At 41.4% G+C, this 16,936-nt stretch overlaps 3 protein-coding genes across 5 annotated transcripts; 2 read left to right on the forward strand and 1 right to left on the reverse strand.

Annotated features, from left to right (window-relative positions):
- Nucleotides 1-345: 345 nt before the first annotated feature.
- On the reverse strand, nucleotides 346-11,589 carry LOC115626203 (protein real-time). Its single transcript, XM_030521486.1, has 6 exons — nucleotides 10,994-11,589; nucleotides 2,908-3,867; nucleotides 2,583-2,841; nucleotides 2,038-2,156; nucleotides 1,064-1,367; nucleotides 346-937 (listed from the first exon to the last, which is right to left on the reverse strand). Exons 1-6 carry the CDS (start codon nucleotides 11,054-11,056, stop codon nucleotides 657-659), a joined length of 1,986 nt encoding a protein of 661 aa, XP_030377346.1. The 5' UTR covers nucleotides 11,057-11,589; the 3' UTR covers nucleotides 346-656.
- LOC115626206 (SUN domain-containing protein 2) lies at nucleotides 11,530-13,401 on the forward strand. Of its 3 annotated transcripts, none has more exons than XM_030521488.1 (4): nucleotides 11,530-11,899; nucleotides 11,959-12,549; nucleotides 12,618-12,784; nucleotides 12,839-13,082. In XM_030521488.1, exons 1-4 carry the CDS (start codon nucleotides 11,756-11,758, stop codon nucleotides 12,864-12,866), a joined length of 930 nt encoding a protein of 309 aa, XP_030377348.1. In that variant the 5' UTR covers nucleotides 11,530-11,755; the 3' UTR covers nucleotides 12,867-13,082. The 3 variants fall into 3 exon arrangements, with proteins under 3 accessions (XP_030377348.1, XP_030377350.1, XP_030377349.1); XM_030521489.1 differs by lacking the exon at nucleotides 12,839-13,082 and adding an exon at nucleotides 13,272-13,401 and having other exon boundaries at nucleotides 11,542-11,899; XM_030521490.1 differs by lacking the exon at nucleotides 12,839-13,082 and having other exon boundaries at nucleotides 11,959-12,291; nucleotides 12,580-12,686.
- Nucleotides 13,326-16,270, forward strand: LOC115626202. The gene is made up of 5 exons (XM_030521485.1): nucleotides 13,326-13,646; nucleotides 13,731-15,104; nucleotides 15,163-15,450; nucleotides 15,513-15,657; nucleotides 15,858-16,270. Exons 1-5 carry the CDS (start codon nucleotides 13,398-13,400, stop codon nucleotides 16,031-16,033), a joined length of 2,232 nt encoding a protein of 743 aa, XP_030377345.1. The 5' UTR covers nucleotides 13,326-13,397; the 3' UTR covers nucleotides 16,034-16,270.
- The last annotated feature ends 666 nt before the right edge of the window (nucleotides 16,271-16,936 follow it).

Here is a 16,936-nt window from a genome sequence, read left to right on the forward strand (position 1 = left end):
TCATAGGTTGCTCGAGCGAGGAATAGCCCAAAACATTTCTAGAATAAGTATTTCAATTTCGTTTAAAAATTATAAATTATCGTTATAAAAAGCATTATAAAATCATCTGCTTTACAATTATTACGTTGTTTGTATCTGTGTATATCATATACGTATGTATCATATACAAGCATGCAGCTACTACTTGCTAAAATGGACTAATTGACTTGCTTGGAAATGAATGAGAAAATTGCGGCAGACGTGCACGCTCTTGATAAGTATATTAATTGAAATTGTTGTACAACCTCACGTAAAAGTCGTTGCTGATTGGCGTAAGACTTAAAACGCAATTCACAGGTTCAACACTTTAGGCTTAACATAGTTACAAAATATAATGTATACTTTCTAATATAGAATGAAAATATAGTAATTAACAAACGAGTGCTACACACAATTGATTAAAATAGTACATAGGTGTCTTCAAACTAAAATTTTACTAAACTGCTAAACTAAACAACTGAGATTGCAACTTTTCTGGCTTAAAAAAATACATCCGACGAGTCAAACAGGTTCAACGTCTTCTCCATTAGGGTGCCGGAGAGCAGCCCCATATCGGTCACCTCATCTGCCGGGGGCGTCGTAGTGTGTGCGTTAACGCCCTGCCGACTCAACTCGTATCATCGACTCTGACATGAGCTTGCCGCCGACGAGTTCGATGAGAAGGCCGACTGCAAGCTGGTCATGGAGCCCTTGTAGTTGACCGAGCTGAGCACCTCGTAGAAGAGATTGAGCTGAGCCTCCGACGGGCTGAACCAATGCATAATATAGCTGTCGTTGTGATGCATAACATGCGAGCCCTGGACGCTCTCCTTATGCCGACACACCAGAGTCGGCTCCTCCCGGAAATAGTTCACACCCTCCACAAAGTCCGGCAAATCAAAATAGGAGACAGCCGAGTCTGAAAATTACGAGATGGACATGGATATTAAACACTATGTAAAACACTCAGTAAAAATATCCTGAAATCCCCCTTTAAAAACGACCAAAGGCAGCAGCTAATGCCTGTATCTGGAAAAGGACTCACCACTCTTGTCCGGCAGGTCCTGTGTTACACGATAGAGCGTGAAGTGCAGATCGTTGCGCAAAACATCAAAGTCCCAGGTGAGGACGCTTTTCGGATCCTCGTTGCGTATGAGCAGCTCGTGTGTGTATCCTGCCTTCAGCTCCACCGTCTTGTAGAGATTGCGATGGTCGTGATGTACACTCGACAGACGCTTCACCTCCTCGACTTGTGTGCGCGATATCGCCGGCGTCTCATCGTCCTGCTCCTCCAGCGAGCCCATCTTGTACAGTGTCTTGGGTACGAGGCTGCCTTCGTGGATCATTGTCTGGGTTGGGAAGAGGACGGAGACTATAGTTGTGTATTTGTTGAATAATCTAGGACAGAACATTGCAACTGCTTGGCCAAGCTTTTCAAAAAGAGTTTTTGACGCAGAGAGAAAGGACCAAGGACACATATGTATGCATGAACGCTATGGACAATGAAACGGTTCTGTGGATGTCACGGCTAAGCCAAAGCGCAGCAAGGCGTCGCACAACAAAGATTAGGAAGGAATAAAACGCTTATAGACTTGACATACATACATAGTTCATACATATACTTGTAGTACTTAAAACAAAATAAAGGCGACAAAAAACATGTGTGAGGAAAGAAAGAATGAACGGCACGGCACTTTAGATCTAAATAGGTACAATGTCGTTGCAGTTGCAGTTGCTTTTTGATTTTTGCTATTGCTTGGCATAGAAGAATAGGAGCTGCTTACACAATCGCATTCAGCTAAATAACAATGCGTTAGGTATTTTTGATTGACTTGTTCCACATGCGACATATATGTCTGAGCGCCAGTAGTAGTTGAAGGAATGAAAACAAAGGCGCGGCAAATACATGACAATAAAAGAATACATATACAAAAGTAACTGTTATTGCTGTTATAACCGATTTCGCAGAGAACACACCTACAATGCCCCAACCAGCACCCACTAATAACTGCAACTCACCTTGCAAGGTCCGCCCAAAAAGTCGGGAACGATCTCCTCATCAATGTACTGCGTGAGCCCGTCCTTCATGTGCGCACAGTCGGGGCCATAGAACAGGAACTTCGAGCGGGTGTTCTCGTCTGTGAAGAATCAAATGATATATATGAAATGAGAAATGTTGTAAATCTTTTGGGCTTACGCAACATAGCAACACACAACAAGACAATGCGTGGTTGGGTTCCCACCTTATCTTTTTCCACTTAAGATAGAATTTGTTAACCAATTGACTTATTTGAAGCAGTTTTAATTTTTAGACACTATCTCTGAGTACCTAATGAGTGGAACCCTAACATCCGACTCGATTATACTGTCTTCTTCAGTCCCTACATCTGAAAAAACCTGGCAGCTATAAAAAGCGAATTGCATTGCAATATCTTTCCCACTGCGTGTGAATGCCGACGGTTAATCGGACCCTTAAACTAAGGATAACCTACAAACCAACATCTAATTCAATATTTTATATGGCTGTGAAAATAGTTTCTTATAATACTTAGTCTTACTCGTACCTATGAAAGCGCTCACTATAGTCCAGGCAATGGGAAACACGCGTGGGGCACGCACCACCAGCACACGGCCCATTGTTTCTGGATAGTTCCGCTCGACAGTCTCAATGATGTTCAGCAAGGCCTTGATGCCTGGGCGCCAGAGGTGGCGCATCGAAAGACCCTCGAGGTCAACGAGAAGGGACCAGTTGAGCACAGGCTTGTCGAGACGATCGGCCGATTCGTTGATTTTCTGTATGCCCTCCTCGCAAATGTGCAGGGCCTGAGAGAAAAGCGACAGTGGGGAGCTTAGTAAGATCTATTAATCCAATTATAAGTTCGCACTCACCAAGCGCAGCAGACCCTCCATACCCAGGGACTTGAGCAAACCCTTCACATCCATGTGTCCCAGTCGCAATATGTAAATAGGCCGACCATCCTTGTCGTGATGGTGCCAGCCGCCGGGAAAATGTTCCACCACTACCGCCGGCTTCATGTACTCCTCAAGCAAAGCGTCGATGCGATGCTCGCGTCGCCATTTCAGCGAATCGCACAACATCGCAAAGGCCTGATTGACATGCCAGTCGCGTGCTGACAAAAAACGCAATATGGTCTGATAACTGGGCATGCGCTCCAGATCATCAACACCATCGAGCATTTTTCGCAGCTCCAGCAGCTTCGACTCCTGCATGGGCGACAGCTGGCCAAGACTGCGAGCTATGAAGTCGCCGTCGAGAAGAATGTCGTGACGCTGATCCGCTGTCAGCGATGTTGCCGCCACTGCCGCCTGCTCCTTCAGCGGCGACTTGGGGCCATCTATGGGCGGTGTCCAACGTTCCACCTCCGTAACACCCTCTTCCTTAAGTTGGTTGATGAAGAACTCAATGATTTCTTTGCCCTTCAGCGTTGTCTGTGTATACTGCTTCATGCCCATCTTTTCCATGGAATGTTCGAAACCAAAGAAATTCTTGATGTCCAGCGTGGCAGTCTGATCGAAGCACGTCCATTCGGCATTGTCCGGATGGGCGTAGTAGCGACAGCGCTCGAAGATCTCAATGCGCGAGGAGAAGCTCTCGTTGACGGCCTCTATGCTGAGCGTACGGTTCGCCATATCGAGATAGTTGTGCTGCAGAAAGAAGACGAAATCGACGCCGATGAGCTTCTTGAAGATGTATGGCGCATCCACGGCCAATTTGCAGCGACGACTGGTGTTCCGTTTGGCGCCATTCTCCAAGGACTCGTCCTTGACGATCTCACAATCGAGCACGATTGGCATTTGTGGGCATTTGGGGAAGCGACGCTCGTAGGCCTGTGTTAGGAAATATAGTAGATAAGATTTTGTGTACAATTTATATGAGAATTGTTTCAGTATTGGTGGCCTAAAATTTAGCTAAATAGTTGATTTATAACTAAGCCTATAGACAATTTTACTATACTTAACATTCGGCTTATAAAAAGGCTTGTCTTGAGTTGTGATACATTTAAAGGAATTTTTTATTTACTTATGTTTAACAAAGAACTGATAACTTTCCAAAAAGAAAAAACAATATAAAATAATAATGAATATAAAAAAACTTATAAATATAAAAAAGAATTGCATATAAAAAAAAAATAATAATAATAATAATAAAAATTATAAATATACAAAAGAATTCAATATAATACATAGTATAACTTAAAATGAAATTAAAAAAGTGGAACAAGTAGTGAAGTAAGATGGGATTAGAGATTGTCTGAATCAAGTTGCAAGTGTATTAATGATGAAAAAGTCTTAATGGAGTGCTTGTCAAAAAAATATTATAATTGGAGCACAACACATGAAATGTTTAGATCCACAAATTGGCAATCGAATGGTACGGAATCCACGTGTAAATCTCAAGGGAACGGCCAAGTCGAAGAGACCAAGAAGAAAAGAGGAGTCTTTATCACCGGCAAGAAGTTCGTGAAATAGGGCAGCAGACTCCTGAACAAATTCTACGGTGATGTAGCGATTTATAAATTAGGAATAAACAATAATTCTATACATTTAATGCGGGGAATCAATGGCATTCAAAACTAGTTTTAACAAGAAAGAAATGCTAGACTTTAGCGGGCTTAACATTTAAATACCCATTACCCACCCCACAAAAAACAAGTTTAAAAAAAATTTGAATTCGAAGAATTACGGGGGTTATGGGAAACACAAGAATTGTGGGGGAGTGGGGGGTGCATAAGAAAAGATAAACAAACTTGATGTGCTTAGGGCTCAGGAGAACCTGAATACCAAGTTTGGTTATTCTAGCTCTTGTACTTTCTGAGATCCTTGCGTTCATACAGACGGACAGACAGACAGACGGACCCCTTGGGTACAGGCTATAAAAAGCTTGCAGCAAAGGGTTTTGAAGCTCTTTAGGTACACCTTAACTAAGCTTCAAGGTCATCATTTCCCTGTCAAGATTTCTGGGCATTGTTCTTAATTTATTTACAGGTATTTTTGGCACTTTTAGGCCATAATAAAAATTAGTTAGTGTTCGAAAATGCTTCTTATTTGTGGGTAGGCAATAAAACTTATGCAATTTGAATTGTATGCCCTAAGAAAAGTGCAAGTAGTACAAGAATTGGTGGTACCCGCATGTTCGCTTGGCCTTGAACATCAGCCAATTGGCAATTTATGACAACCCGCCAACACACACTGCATGTTACACGAATTCAGCGAAATTCACGTTCGCGTTCTCGAGCTTGAACTTGGCCCCCATTGGATCTGGCAGTATGTATAAGTATTGTTTCTGAGAGTGTGTGTGTGTATGACCTATTTATAGAGGTGCCGTTGTTGGATGACCGTGCCAAATATTGCTAAAAACTGTTTTGCATGTATATCTAAGCATTATCTGCGTACACATTCCATACCACAAGGGGTACACAATTTATTGGCTTTCTCTTATTAGCACGCTGATGAAAAAAATACGAGTGCTTCATTTGTTTCCACACAAATAATTTACGGCATTGATTTTTCATTTCAATTACGCAGTAAAGGCAAAATTTAAATAGAAAAGGCGTTTACTATTTGTATACCCTTCCCTGAATAATGTGTTGTATATCCGTTTCGTTGTTGTATCATAAACTTCTATTTTTTCTAAAGATACGGGTCATGCTATGGTACAGATAATTAAATGCTTTATAAAGAGAGATAAGATAGTCAGTGTAGTGCACGGCCCATGACCATGGAGGAATTAGGTTTTGTTGTAAGACCCTGTGCCAAATAGTTACATCAATTCTTTGGTTTCTCTCAAATTATTTACAAACAACGATCGAATTCAACTGTTAATATTTCATTACTTTCTAAAACTTTTAATTATACAAGTCAGTGGTAGCCTCTTCCGCCTACTACAAGTATCCCAATAAATAAATATTTGATGATGAAATTAAATTTTTCCACTGATTCCCATCGATTTTTGGGCCGACCTTTGGGGAATGATATAATTTAAAGTTACTCTAAAATCGATCCTGCGTGTGGTGGTTGACCTGTTTGTTATTTTGTAGTGGAAGCGCATTTTAATGGTAAAGTTCAAGGCGCGCGCCGAGTCGCGGCTCAGCCCTTTCGCCGGAGGAATCAGCACGTGCTGTCAGGCTGGTGGGAAAATAAGTGACCCACACGCACAGGCAACATGTTGTCGGACGCAATTTTTGGCTTATACTATGTATAGGGTGCTTAATTATTCAGTGGCCGAACGTGTGAAAAAATACAGAATGTTGGTTACGAACCACCCAACCACTCAGCCACCCAGCCACCCGTTGGCGTCGCGGCCAAGATTTATGACCACTGCAGCCATATAAAGCGGCCAATTCGCCTGTTGGCCTTTCGCATGGTCGAATTTATGGCCAGTAGTCGCACAAAGACAATTACAATGCAAACATCGCCCCAGAAAGTCCCACATGTCTCACAACAGCGGCTTTCCTCTCTCTCTCTCTCTCTCCCTTTCTCTCTCTCTAGCTATGCTCCCGTCGCATCCTTCCGAGGCATATAAAATGCTAATTGGCTATTAAAAACTTAGACTGCCTCACAGACCAGAGCAGTAGTGGCATCGTTGAAAATTTGATTATGGAGCGCCTTCAACCTATAAACTATATAAAGTGGGCTAAATCGGTGACACATACTAGTATGAATAACGTGTGGGTAACAACACTTGTTGTCAGCCATAAAAACTTACAATTAAACCTAATTGATGGCCTTGATTCCCATCAGGGTTGGTGCGCTGATAAATATGCAAGAATCATACATTATTGCACACAAGGACTTTCCTTTCTATAACCTTGACTTCTTTCTGCTGGAATTTACAAAGCTGTATGTCATGAATAAGGAATCCAGATGGAAGAGGAACTTCATTGTTTATTAAGCAGTTTGGCGCGAATTGTTTGTTGTCACATCTGACGATGTTCCATCAGCTGTGGGTTAACAGGTTAGACTCATTTGTAGGGGAAGATATAGCCTAGGAGGCATAATTTTATGTAAGGCAGCTACAGATATACACTGACTGTCAACTGAAAAACTGTGACAAATGCCAGTACTCAGCAAACGAATATTTTAATATATTTTATAATCTAGTTTTTTGTAAAAAAAAGATTACCATTTTAAATGAATGCCAACAAAGGAAACAATTATTTCAATAGCTTTACCCAGTTTATGTCAAGTAGTTTTGTTATTCATGAAATTGTTGTTGGATTCAATTGATTTAAAACTTAATTCTAATTTACAATTATATTTATGACAATTAATAATAATACTAACAGCCAGACAGACTTGTCGCATTGCTATTGCCAGCACGAAGTGAAATGGAATTGGGTGTGAGAATAAATTATGTTTTAATATTTTTGAAATATCTGCATAAAATTTAATGATAGGAGTTCCTATAATTAGTGACCTTTGTCCGAACAATGTTACCAGCTGTACAAAATTATAATATTAATATTAAGTAAATGGAAATATTATAAAATTAATCCTTTAAAAAATTGCCAAAGCAAATCAGCATGAATACATAGGTAATCCTTTAATTTCTAAAGTTTTAAATATTCGTTTTCCACCAAGATTGGATATGTATCCATTTATTATTACAAATTTTCATCCAATTCAGATTCCACATCCCCTTTCTCTTATAAAGATCACGTTTTTACAATATAGTTTAAAATATCAGTGTACTATAAATGTACAAAGCTATGGCTAGAAATACCTTTGCAGTTTTCAAGATTATGTTAACAATATAATTATAATTATTTTTTGAATAATGATCTTGTAGCATAATAAAACACTAGAGCTTAAAATTCGTAGTCGGAATATATTTAAATATGTATAGAGTTTTCACGCTCCATCGTTGGTTGTAAAGAGTAGAAATACTTATAAATAGGATTGTTTCTAAAAACTGAACTAAGCACCAGTAGAAAGAGATTGTGATAGTTGGTGGAAAAGAGCGAAAGAGCAAACATAACACTAATACCAACAACCGGTAGATGATGATGATAATGATAGACTGTACTTGTGTTTTATTGTCAAGTTAGACTCTATGTTTAGTTTTAAGTCTAGTGTCAGGCCCGTAAAACGTTCATGTACGAGAGTATAGAATAGTACGAGTAGTATAAAGTACGTAGTATGAGAAAAATCTGTTCAATTGAAAATAGCAATTTGCGTTTGTTCCGATCCCACCTTTAATAACATGAATTGAAATTGAAATCACCCTTCCAGCAACGTGACTCTACAATTTATGCGATATACTAGCATATGCATATGTACATATGTATGTATATAGTATAAAGCGATTATTTACTGTTAAGCCAATTAGTTCGACTTACTAGGCGATATGTAGTAGACAGACAGACAGACAGACAGACAGACAGACAAAAGCACAGAGAGACAAGCCAGACATTGCGCAGTGGGTTAGCAGTTTATGTTTGTTGTTTTTGTTGTTGTTGGCCTGTCATTGAGTCAATGACATTAGTAAGTATGAAAGTATGAATGTGTGCATGTATGTGTCCATGTATGTGTGTGTGTACATATGTATAGTAAGTAATTATGCATTTTAGAATATTCGCAGTCGTCGACAGTCGGAGACTCGTGACTCTGACGTGGAGAACAATTCCATAGATAATGACTTTGTTGCTGCCGCCGCTCAATTAAAATTAAATGTGTTTATCATAAGCCAGCGAGCGATATATATAGTACAGAAGAAGGGGAGGGGCGAACATATGGCAAATTTAATTAAATTGAGCCCTTCCCATTGATTCCGATGTATTATGTACTGTACATACTATACATATCTATATGTATACAGATTGATGCGTCACGGAGCTTTAGTCATTTAAGTTCTGTCACAAATTTGGCTGCCATTGTACAAGTAGTCTTATCAGTGGCAGTTGTTTTGACAAAACACACACACACACAGAACCGGACCCAGACAGACACCCACATGGGAGCTTCGTGCTAATTTGTGGCTCAATTGGCTGTCTGATTGAACAATGCAGCGGTATAATATTTAATTTCCTGCCTGATCTCCTAGCAGGCACAATATAAGCCTCAGCTCTCTGCGGCCACAATATCTATGTATATACTCGCACGAGTATGTATAAAGCAGCCATAGAAGGCGAACTACGCAATCACAGGCACTAGGTTTTTATGTATTTACTAGGTCCATGGGCGAAGCAAAGGGGAGCAACGATCCCCTCCCACAGTTCGAACATGGAATTCCATATGTTAGTTGTTTATAAAGGCATCTCTACCTATTCTCTAAATTTTAGAGTCTAAAACGTTACTTTTGTGCTCCAATATATTCAAAAAACTTGCTAGCTCGCCTTTTTTAAATTCTAAACTGAGATCATTAATTATTGAATTGTTTGTAAAAAACATTTTGTTTATACTAATAAAATAGTGTGAATTAATCCATTAGCCTAATTTTTAATTTGAATTATTTCCGATAAGATTTAGGGAACATTTGAAACTATCATTATAATATCTACGAGTATAGTATATTATTCTTAAGTATTGCTATTATGAACCTTGTTCGTCAGAATTAATATAACTTGCATGTTAAGATACCAAAGAGTTTGTGCAAATCATTTAATATCCGTTCATTTTCTTCACTTACTAGTTTAGTCATAATTGCACAGATGATAGCCATTCATTGTATAAAGCATGAAAAACAACAATATCTGATCATTGAAGAAAACCTTTACCCCCCAAATCAGATGCTGTCTACGTCAATGCTTATGTACATACATATGTATGTGTGCATATACATATGTAAATGTAAGTTTCATTCATGAAATTACATACGCGTTTGCAATTGCTAGAGCGAGAGAACACGTTTAGTCCAAAGAGAGTTTGCCCAAGAGAGAGAGAGAGAGAGATTGAGAGGCGGAGAGAGGGAGGGAGAGAGGAAGAGAAGACAGTGCGGGCGTGCGCTCGAAGCGACAACTTGAAGGTTAATTTTATTTATTTTCGCAAGCAACACGACATACAGCCAGCTAGGTAGCCATCCAAGAAAAATGTACAGAACAGGCGGAAGGAGAGTTCCGACTGCGTTGCAACAAATGTAGATTAAAGGGAAGCTGAGGGGGGCTGACTGAGAGGAGAGGCTGCCAGCGACAGCTGCTCGCAAATTTAAAATTTCTGTGTTATAAAAAGCATCGCCATAAACATTAAGCAAGTGAACTGACAATTCCACCCACACACATGAATTCGCACCCGCAAAAAAGCAAAAAAACAAACACAAAAAAAAAAAACAGGGTAGCACAAAGGAGAAAGAACTCGGCTTGAAGCCCAGAGCTCGTAAACAAGGTCGAGAGAGTCCAACTCTTGCACAACCATTATCCTTCAAATCAAGTAGACTCTGTTGCATCAAGCCTTCCGGTTGCAGTTATGTACGATAATGTTATGGTGCACAGATTTAAATAAAACTGAAGATAATGATGAGGTATTCTAGTAAGATTGATTCTGAAGCATAATCAAAAACGAATTAGTATTTAAGCATGATATATTTTGGTAGTACGGAGTATTTTTTAACCGATCTTTTCTATGGCAGCTATAAGATATACTGCTCCGATTTCACTTAAACTTTAGATGGTGATGGTGCTATACAAATGCTACACTTATAAGATTTGTATATAACTTACTTCTCTTATGGATAAGTCTTTATATACGGTGTTTGGTGTTTGTAGTTCCTAGTTTCTAGTTATGATTCAAAAGTTACGCCCACATTTAGCGTTTATAGTTTCTAGTATACCCTACCCATGCAGCCTTCAAGCAAAGATGTGGCAACGAGAAAAAGAAAGGCTTGCAACGCGATGTTATTCCTAACCGTGTGTCGCGAGGAGTGTAGGTGTGTGTGTACGTGAGTGGAATGTGTTCGTGTGTATGTATCTTTACCAACAAAATAAAAAATAAAAAAGCAAGAAATGCTGTTAATACGTACCATCATCACAAGTTCGAACGGATACTTGTAAACACGCACGGGTGATTGATACTTTTGGACCATCTTGACTCTGGGTGTGTTGTTGTTGTGGTTGTTGCTCAAAAAATTTGTTGATTTGTTTTTACTGTCACTTACTTAGTTGGCCCGTTTTCGTTGTAAGCGTCGCTGCTGCTGCGCTTGCAACCTGGCACTGACACTGGTAAAAAATCAATTTTTCGCTCTTTATATTGCACTTTTTCGACTCATGCACACACAGACGCACACACACACACACAGAGAAGAGGCGCGTTTAATTACCAGTCAGATTTATAGCACAAGTTAACAAATTTTTTTTATGACAGGCAACATAGATGAAAAATAAATATACATACATATGTATGTATGTATATTATAGCGAATATATTTCGTAAACAACAACAGTTGAGCGAAAATTGCGGTTATAGTTGTTTTCGTTGCTGACAGCCCCAGGCCTTTTGTATGCAGCTGGCTGAAATTTGTGTATTGTTAGTTCTGAAGAAAGGCTTTCTTTTTATCTACTCCATAAGGCGGTGTGGCAGCTACAACAACAACAAGCACGACGACGACGGCAGCGACAAAACAAACGCGCAGCAGACGCCACCAGAAGCTGAAGAGAACTGAACTGAGAGCTGAGCAGACATAGTGGCAGCGGCAGCAGCAGCGGCAGCAGCAGCAGCAGCCAATTGCCAGCGATTCGCCCGTAAAAAAGCGAACTAGTTCCGCGCACCCACTCTGCCATTCACAATGGACAGCAGTCACCGTCGCGCTTGTGTAACGTACGTTACAACTTTTGTTCTGCTTTCTGCTTTCTTTTACTATCTAATGGCGGACAATAGTAATAATAATAAGGGAATCACGCGGCTGCGCGAAGATGTGGATGATATATCAGTAAATTGCATGACTGCAAGTATTTCCCAATACCAATCTTAACCATTTAAATTTCGCAGCACATGCTCCGTGAGCAACAAAGGCAAGGCTGCTCCTCAAACAAACAGCAATCTCTCAACAAGTTCAGTTGCCTGGCCGGAGATTCGACTAATGCCGCTGAAGCTGGAAAATGCGAGGACTCTAATGCCATGAATGCCTATGTGGACGCTTTGGTAAAGCGAAAAATCGGCAACCTTATGGACGATGTGTACAATTTGAAGAAACAGATTATGGGTTCCGGATGTGGATTTTATGGTGGTGGTATAAGTTCGTCGAAGGCCAGCGAAGCAGTGACCACAGGCAAAAACCGCATCAACTACGCTGCAGAGGAACTGGGAGCGCGGATTTCAAAGGTACAGGCGCGCCCCATTGGTGGCACTAATCTGTTTAAGTCGCTGCTCGGCCTGGACTTCAGCTCGAACCCGCCAGTGAATATGTTGCGACCAAGCTTAGCCCCCGGCGCTTGCTTTGGCTATAGCGGCACCAAAGCAACTGCAATGCTGCATCTGGCCAAACCCATTATTGTGGAGGCAATAGCACTCACGCATGTTGCCAAAGAAATGACGCCCAGTCTCTGTGTGCAGAGCGCTCCCAAGGATTTTGAGGTTCACGTAAGTAATGGGTGTATTTCTTTTGTACAGGTCAGCCTCTTGTAAAGATAACGCCCCCTGGCCTATAGGGCATAGCTCTCAGTAATCAGAAACCTAAGCTGTTGGGCAAGTGGAAATATGATAATTCGCCAAACAAACGGACCCAGAGCTACACAGTGCATTGTAAGTGCTTCTACAGGGAACTAGAGTTTATCTTCAACTCTAATCACGGCGCCAATATGACCTGCATTTATCGGTAAATTTTTCTAATCACATAATTTATTTTAATTTAACATATTTAACTACACAGTGTCGAGGTATTTGGGCGACTTCAATAAAGTTGTTTGCAATTTTGTTTTTATTTGAAATTGTTTGTTACTACTCGTGACTGTCCTTGTTAAACATTTAAATTGCATGTTTGTTTTTATAAAGATGAAAATCCGTTAAAATAAATACCAAAATATTGTTGTTGTGTCTACGCCGTGTCTGGCAACGTACCATTATGTTGACTGTGTGACCGTGAACACAATTTGGTTCATCTCTGCGAAAGCCGTGAAATTTGTGTCACTATAATAATAACGAACTGCGTAGCAATAGAAACAAATACAATACAATCTTTGTTATGTTATTTGTGTTATTGCATTGACCAAATTATTGAAATTATTTATTTATTTGATTTAACGAGTAGTATTTAAATACATTTTCATCCATATATTTGGTGCTACTTAACGGATAATATATAGCGATACTTCGTAACCAACTATTCACAATTCTGTGCGTGACTGCTGCATTGCAACTAATCGAATAAGTAACAGGCGCATAGATAAACACATCCCTAGGACAGACACAACAATTCATCACACACATCAATGGAAGATAAATGGCGATTAAGTCTCAATATCAACAATAATCTAGTGGAGACTGGCGCTGTCCATAATGCGGAGGAGCAGCTGCAACTGCACAGGCAACAAATGGCGAAAAATACTTGTGCTACCCACGTAGAGGACAAGGGCGGAGGAGTTGAAGCAGCAGGCGTACTGGTTTTAGACTCGGATATTGCGATTGGAGGAGCAAGTGCGGTAGAAGGGGCCTCCGTAGGCGGTGGGGACATTGATAAGGCAAGCGAGTTCATGTTTTTACCGCAACTCTCTCCTCCCAGCCAATCAATACTATTTTCCTTTGTTTTTGATTTATACTTATAGCATGCGCGGCAGCTACAACAAAACGGCGCCGCCTACGCAGCGACTGCGCTGTCGCCGCTAAATGGCGATTTGGACTTAGCCGCAGCCATCGGCGGCATTAGCTCCAGTCGGACATCCATGAATAACTCGACGGAGAATCTGAGCTACGCGAGCGACAATTACTATCCCGATGATCTCATACTGCTCGACGACGACGATGTGGAGGCCGAGGAAATTTCGCTAAACTCGGACGATTGTGTGTACGCCTATCGGGGTGATGCCGCTGACTTTGACTGTATCGGTGGACACCAACTAAATTTTGGCATTGCTGGCGGTGCAGGTGGCTTGGTTGACGGTGATGATGAAACGGAATTCCTCGAAATGGACTTTGAACCAGACCCACCCTCCGAGCTGGAATTTGCCAGCGGCCATCTAGACGACGCCAATGTAGACGTAGATCACGCCAACTTGCTGTTGATGCAGCGCGATTACAACCACTTGAGTGGGCGACGCTCCACCAATAACATGTTGCAGGCCACGCCCACACAACGCCAACTTTACAGTTCCCCCATAGACGATTTGCCCCCTCAGGAGGCACTCCAGCATCAGAAGCTGCGCCTTAGCAAAACGTTTGCACGCATCAGCCTTAACTTGGATCAAATCAAAGATGGCAGCGTCGCAGATTTGGATGCCTCGGCAGCTGACGATGTCACTGTACAAGATTCGCAGGCCCACTCACTCCCTAACACGCTATACACAAGCTTCGGGCGCAGTACCAGCGAGCCGGCTGCTCAGCAAAGCCCATCCAAAGTGACAGGCGCTAAGCCGAAGCGCCTTTCCACATCGTCTTCTGTTTCGTCGAAAAATTCCTCATCGAAATCGCGCAGCTCGCTGCGTTCGGCATTTGCTCCTGCCTCCGGCACTGGCAACAGTGCCAGCTTCGATGAACGCTGCTATAGCTGCACAGACTTTCGTGCCAATGTGCAAATGATTCAACAAAATGTGGATACGGTACCCATGCTGGTGGCGCACTTTGATCTCAACAACACCGAGGAGACTTGTCTAGACTGCCTGGAAAAAGAGTTTCTAGCCAATACCATTGGCAAGGCTATGGATCTAAGTAGCTGTGCCAAGTGCCGCAAGCAGCGTGGCAGTAGCCTTTCCCTTTATGCGCGTGCGGAGCAGACGCGCTGTCGCAGCGGCTCCCCCGGCTACTTTGATGAGTTTGGCGGGCACTTTGGTGCTGGTGCTAGTGCCGCATCAGCATCGCGCAAGAGCATCGGTGATGGCTGGCATGGCAGCAACAATGTCAATGTCAGTGGCCGCGTTAGCGCCAGCGGCACGCTCTTCAACCAAAGGTTTATTTCGTGTGATAATAATTTCGGCGGCATGCAGGTGAGAGAGAGTTGAATTTAGACCTTCAATAACGATAACTGATAAATTGTATTTGCAGCTGCTCAAGCAAAGCTTTTCGACTGAACCAGAGCTGCTGGTGGCACGGCTCCACACGGCGCATCTGAGTGAGGAGCATCTGGTGCAGGCGCTAGACAAACTTCACATTTCCTACAATGCCGCTCTGGTGCAGAGCTATTTCCAATCACTGTCAGCGCCACCAGTGCGCGCGCTAGCGAGTCTCAAAAAGTTGCTCCTGCATGCCTCCAAGCAGCACTGCAATCATCGCAAGATCAAGAAGCTGATCGAGCTGGTCACTCAAAACCAGGTGAATGTGCAATTTAAAGAGGTGAGTGCAGAAGCCAACCCACAGTCTGGCAAACCTCTGCTAAGCTGCTCTTCTTCTCACAGGATATGGGGAACAACACAGCCTCTGCCCCAGCTCCAGCCATGGTGCCCGTTAAAGTTAGCGACATCTTAATCTCGTGGTCGCGCCACAGAGATCTGTCCCAGTTGCGTGAACTGGACAAATGCTTTCATCGGGCAAATATACTGGGTAAATCTAGTCTTAGAAAATAGATTACAACATTTATTTTTAACCAAACTCGAAGTTTCCGCAAATGCGATGATTGTAAAGAATAAAATAGTTCCTTAGATGTGTATTTTCCGTTAGTTTAGGAAACCCCTTTTATGATATGCGTTATGTAATTAGTTTGTAATATCTGAACTTATGCAGGTTTGTCTATATATTCGCAGGTAAAATCGGTCACATTGTGCGACAAGCCCAGCAACAAGAGCTTCAACAGACAAAACAACCGGCGGCCTCTTCGTCCTCCTTAACAAGCAACATGACGCGGCGTGCTCTGCCAGAGTTTCTTATGGTACCGCAGTATTATGCTTGTGGCGAATTGACGTTGACACGAAAGTGTTAGGAAAGCACTAACACACAAAATCACACACACATAGCCGCTGGAAGTGGCTGCTCTCATCATGATCGTAGCGTAAATGTTTAGCGCATGTTTATGTGTATATCGTTACTCAATAACCGTTAACCGAATCGCAATATTATATACTATATGTAATCCACGCCCCCTACGAACGCCTAAGTGGGCAGCGGTCCTGCCCCAATATATATATCGTATATAGCTTAGCTTATATACAACACAAAATACAGCATCTAATAAACTGTAAGTAGCCAAGTAAACCAACATAAGAAGTACACATTCATCCACACAGATACATTCATACGTAAATATGTACTCCAAACACACATGTCTGGGGAGTGAGTTCAAAAACAGCTTTCAACCTAGAAACACAGAATAATTCAGAAGCTATCAGTTCGATTTGGATAGTGGAGAAAGGTTTATCAAGTCTAATATTTGTGTATGCCATCTCTGATCAAATCTGTTGGAATTCTATCTTTAGAAAATTGTGAATCCTTTTCTTAAGGCGGCTTTTAATATCGATCCATTCTCATAGAATATTAATAGTTCTGTAATATTGGCAATCTGTCTACATTAGACAATCTTTAATGCTCATATATACTATATGTATAAACACACATCTAGAATTCATTTTGTGGTGTAGATTAGGACTGAAAAATCGACTATATTTGAAAATTAGACACGATTTTCTTTTCTGTTTTTTTCGTAGTTTTAAGTTGTTATTAGGAGTTGGGTATTTAGTTCGTTCATGTTTTATTTTGTTGATAAGTCTTGGTAAGTTTGTCTTACAGATCTTGATATCTTTCTCACCCAGCGCAGAAGTTCTAGTAACGTTTATCCTCGTCCGAGGCACAAAGCTGTGTTCAATACCCTTACGACTTACGTCCGCAT

This window comes from Scaptodrosophila lebanonensis, unplaced genomic scaffold (assembly GCF_003285725.1).
Source record: "Scaptodrosophila lebanonensis strain 11010-0011.00,11010-0021.00 unplaced genomic scaffold, SlebRS2 tig00000080-arrow-pilon, whole genome shotgun sequence".
Taxonomy (NCBI): Eukaryota; Metazoa; Arthropoda; class Insecta; order Diptera; family Drosophilidae; genus Scaptodrosophila; species Scaptodrosophila lebanonensis.

Coding starts and splice junctions, on each gene's coding strand:
- LOC115626203 (XM_030521486.1), bottom strand. CDS start 11,056: ATGGTCCAAAAGTATCAATCACCCGTGCGTGTTTACAAGTATCCGTTC. Junction 2,842..2,907: donor TGGAGGGTCTGCTGCGCTTG/GTGAGTGCGAAC, acceptor CTTTTCTCTCAG/GCCCTGCACATTTGCGAGGA. Junction 2,157..2,582: donor TATAGTGAGCGCTTTCATAG/GTACGAGTAAGA, acceptor GATTCTTCACAG/ACGAGAACACCCGCTCGAAG.
- LOC115626206 (XM_030521488.1), top strand. CDS start 11,756: ATGGACAGCAGTCACCGTCGCGCTTGTGTAACGTACGTTACAACTTTT. Junction 11,900..11,958: donor AAGATGTGGATGATATATCA/GTAAATTGCATG, acceptor TAAATTTCGCAG/CACATGCTCCGTGAGCAACA. Junction 12,550..12,617: donor CCAAGGATTTTGAGGTTCAC/GTAAGTAATGGG, acceptor CCTGGCCTATAG/GGCATAGCTCTCAGTAATCA.
- LOC115626202 (XM_030521485.1), top strand. CDS start 13,398: ATGGAAGATAAATGGCGATTAAGTCTCAATATCAACAATAATCTAGTG. Junction 13,647..13,730: donor GCGGTGGGGACATTGATAAG/GCAAGCGAGTTC, acceptor TTATACTTATAG/CATGCGCGGCAGCTACAACA. Junction 15,658..15,857: donor TCATCGGGCAAATATACTGG/GTAAATCTAGTC, acceptor ATATATTCGCAG/GTAAAATCGGTCACATTGTG.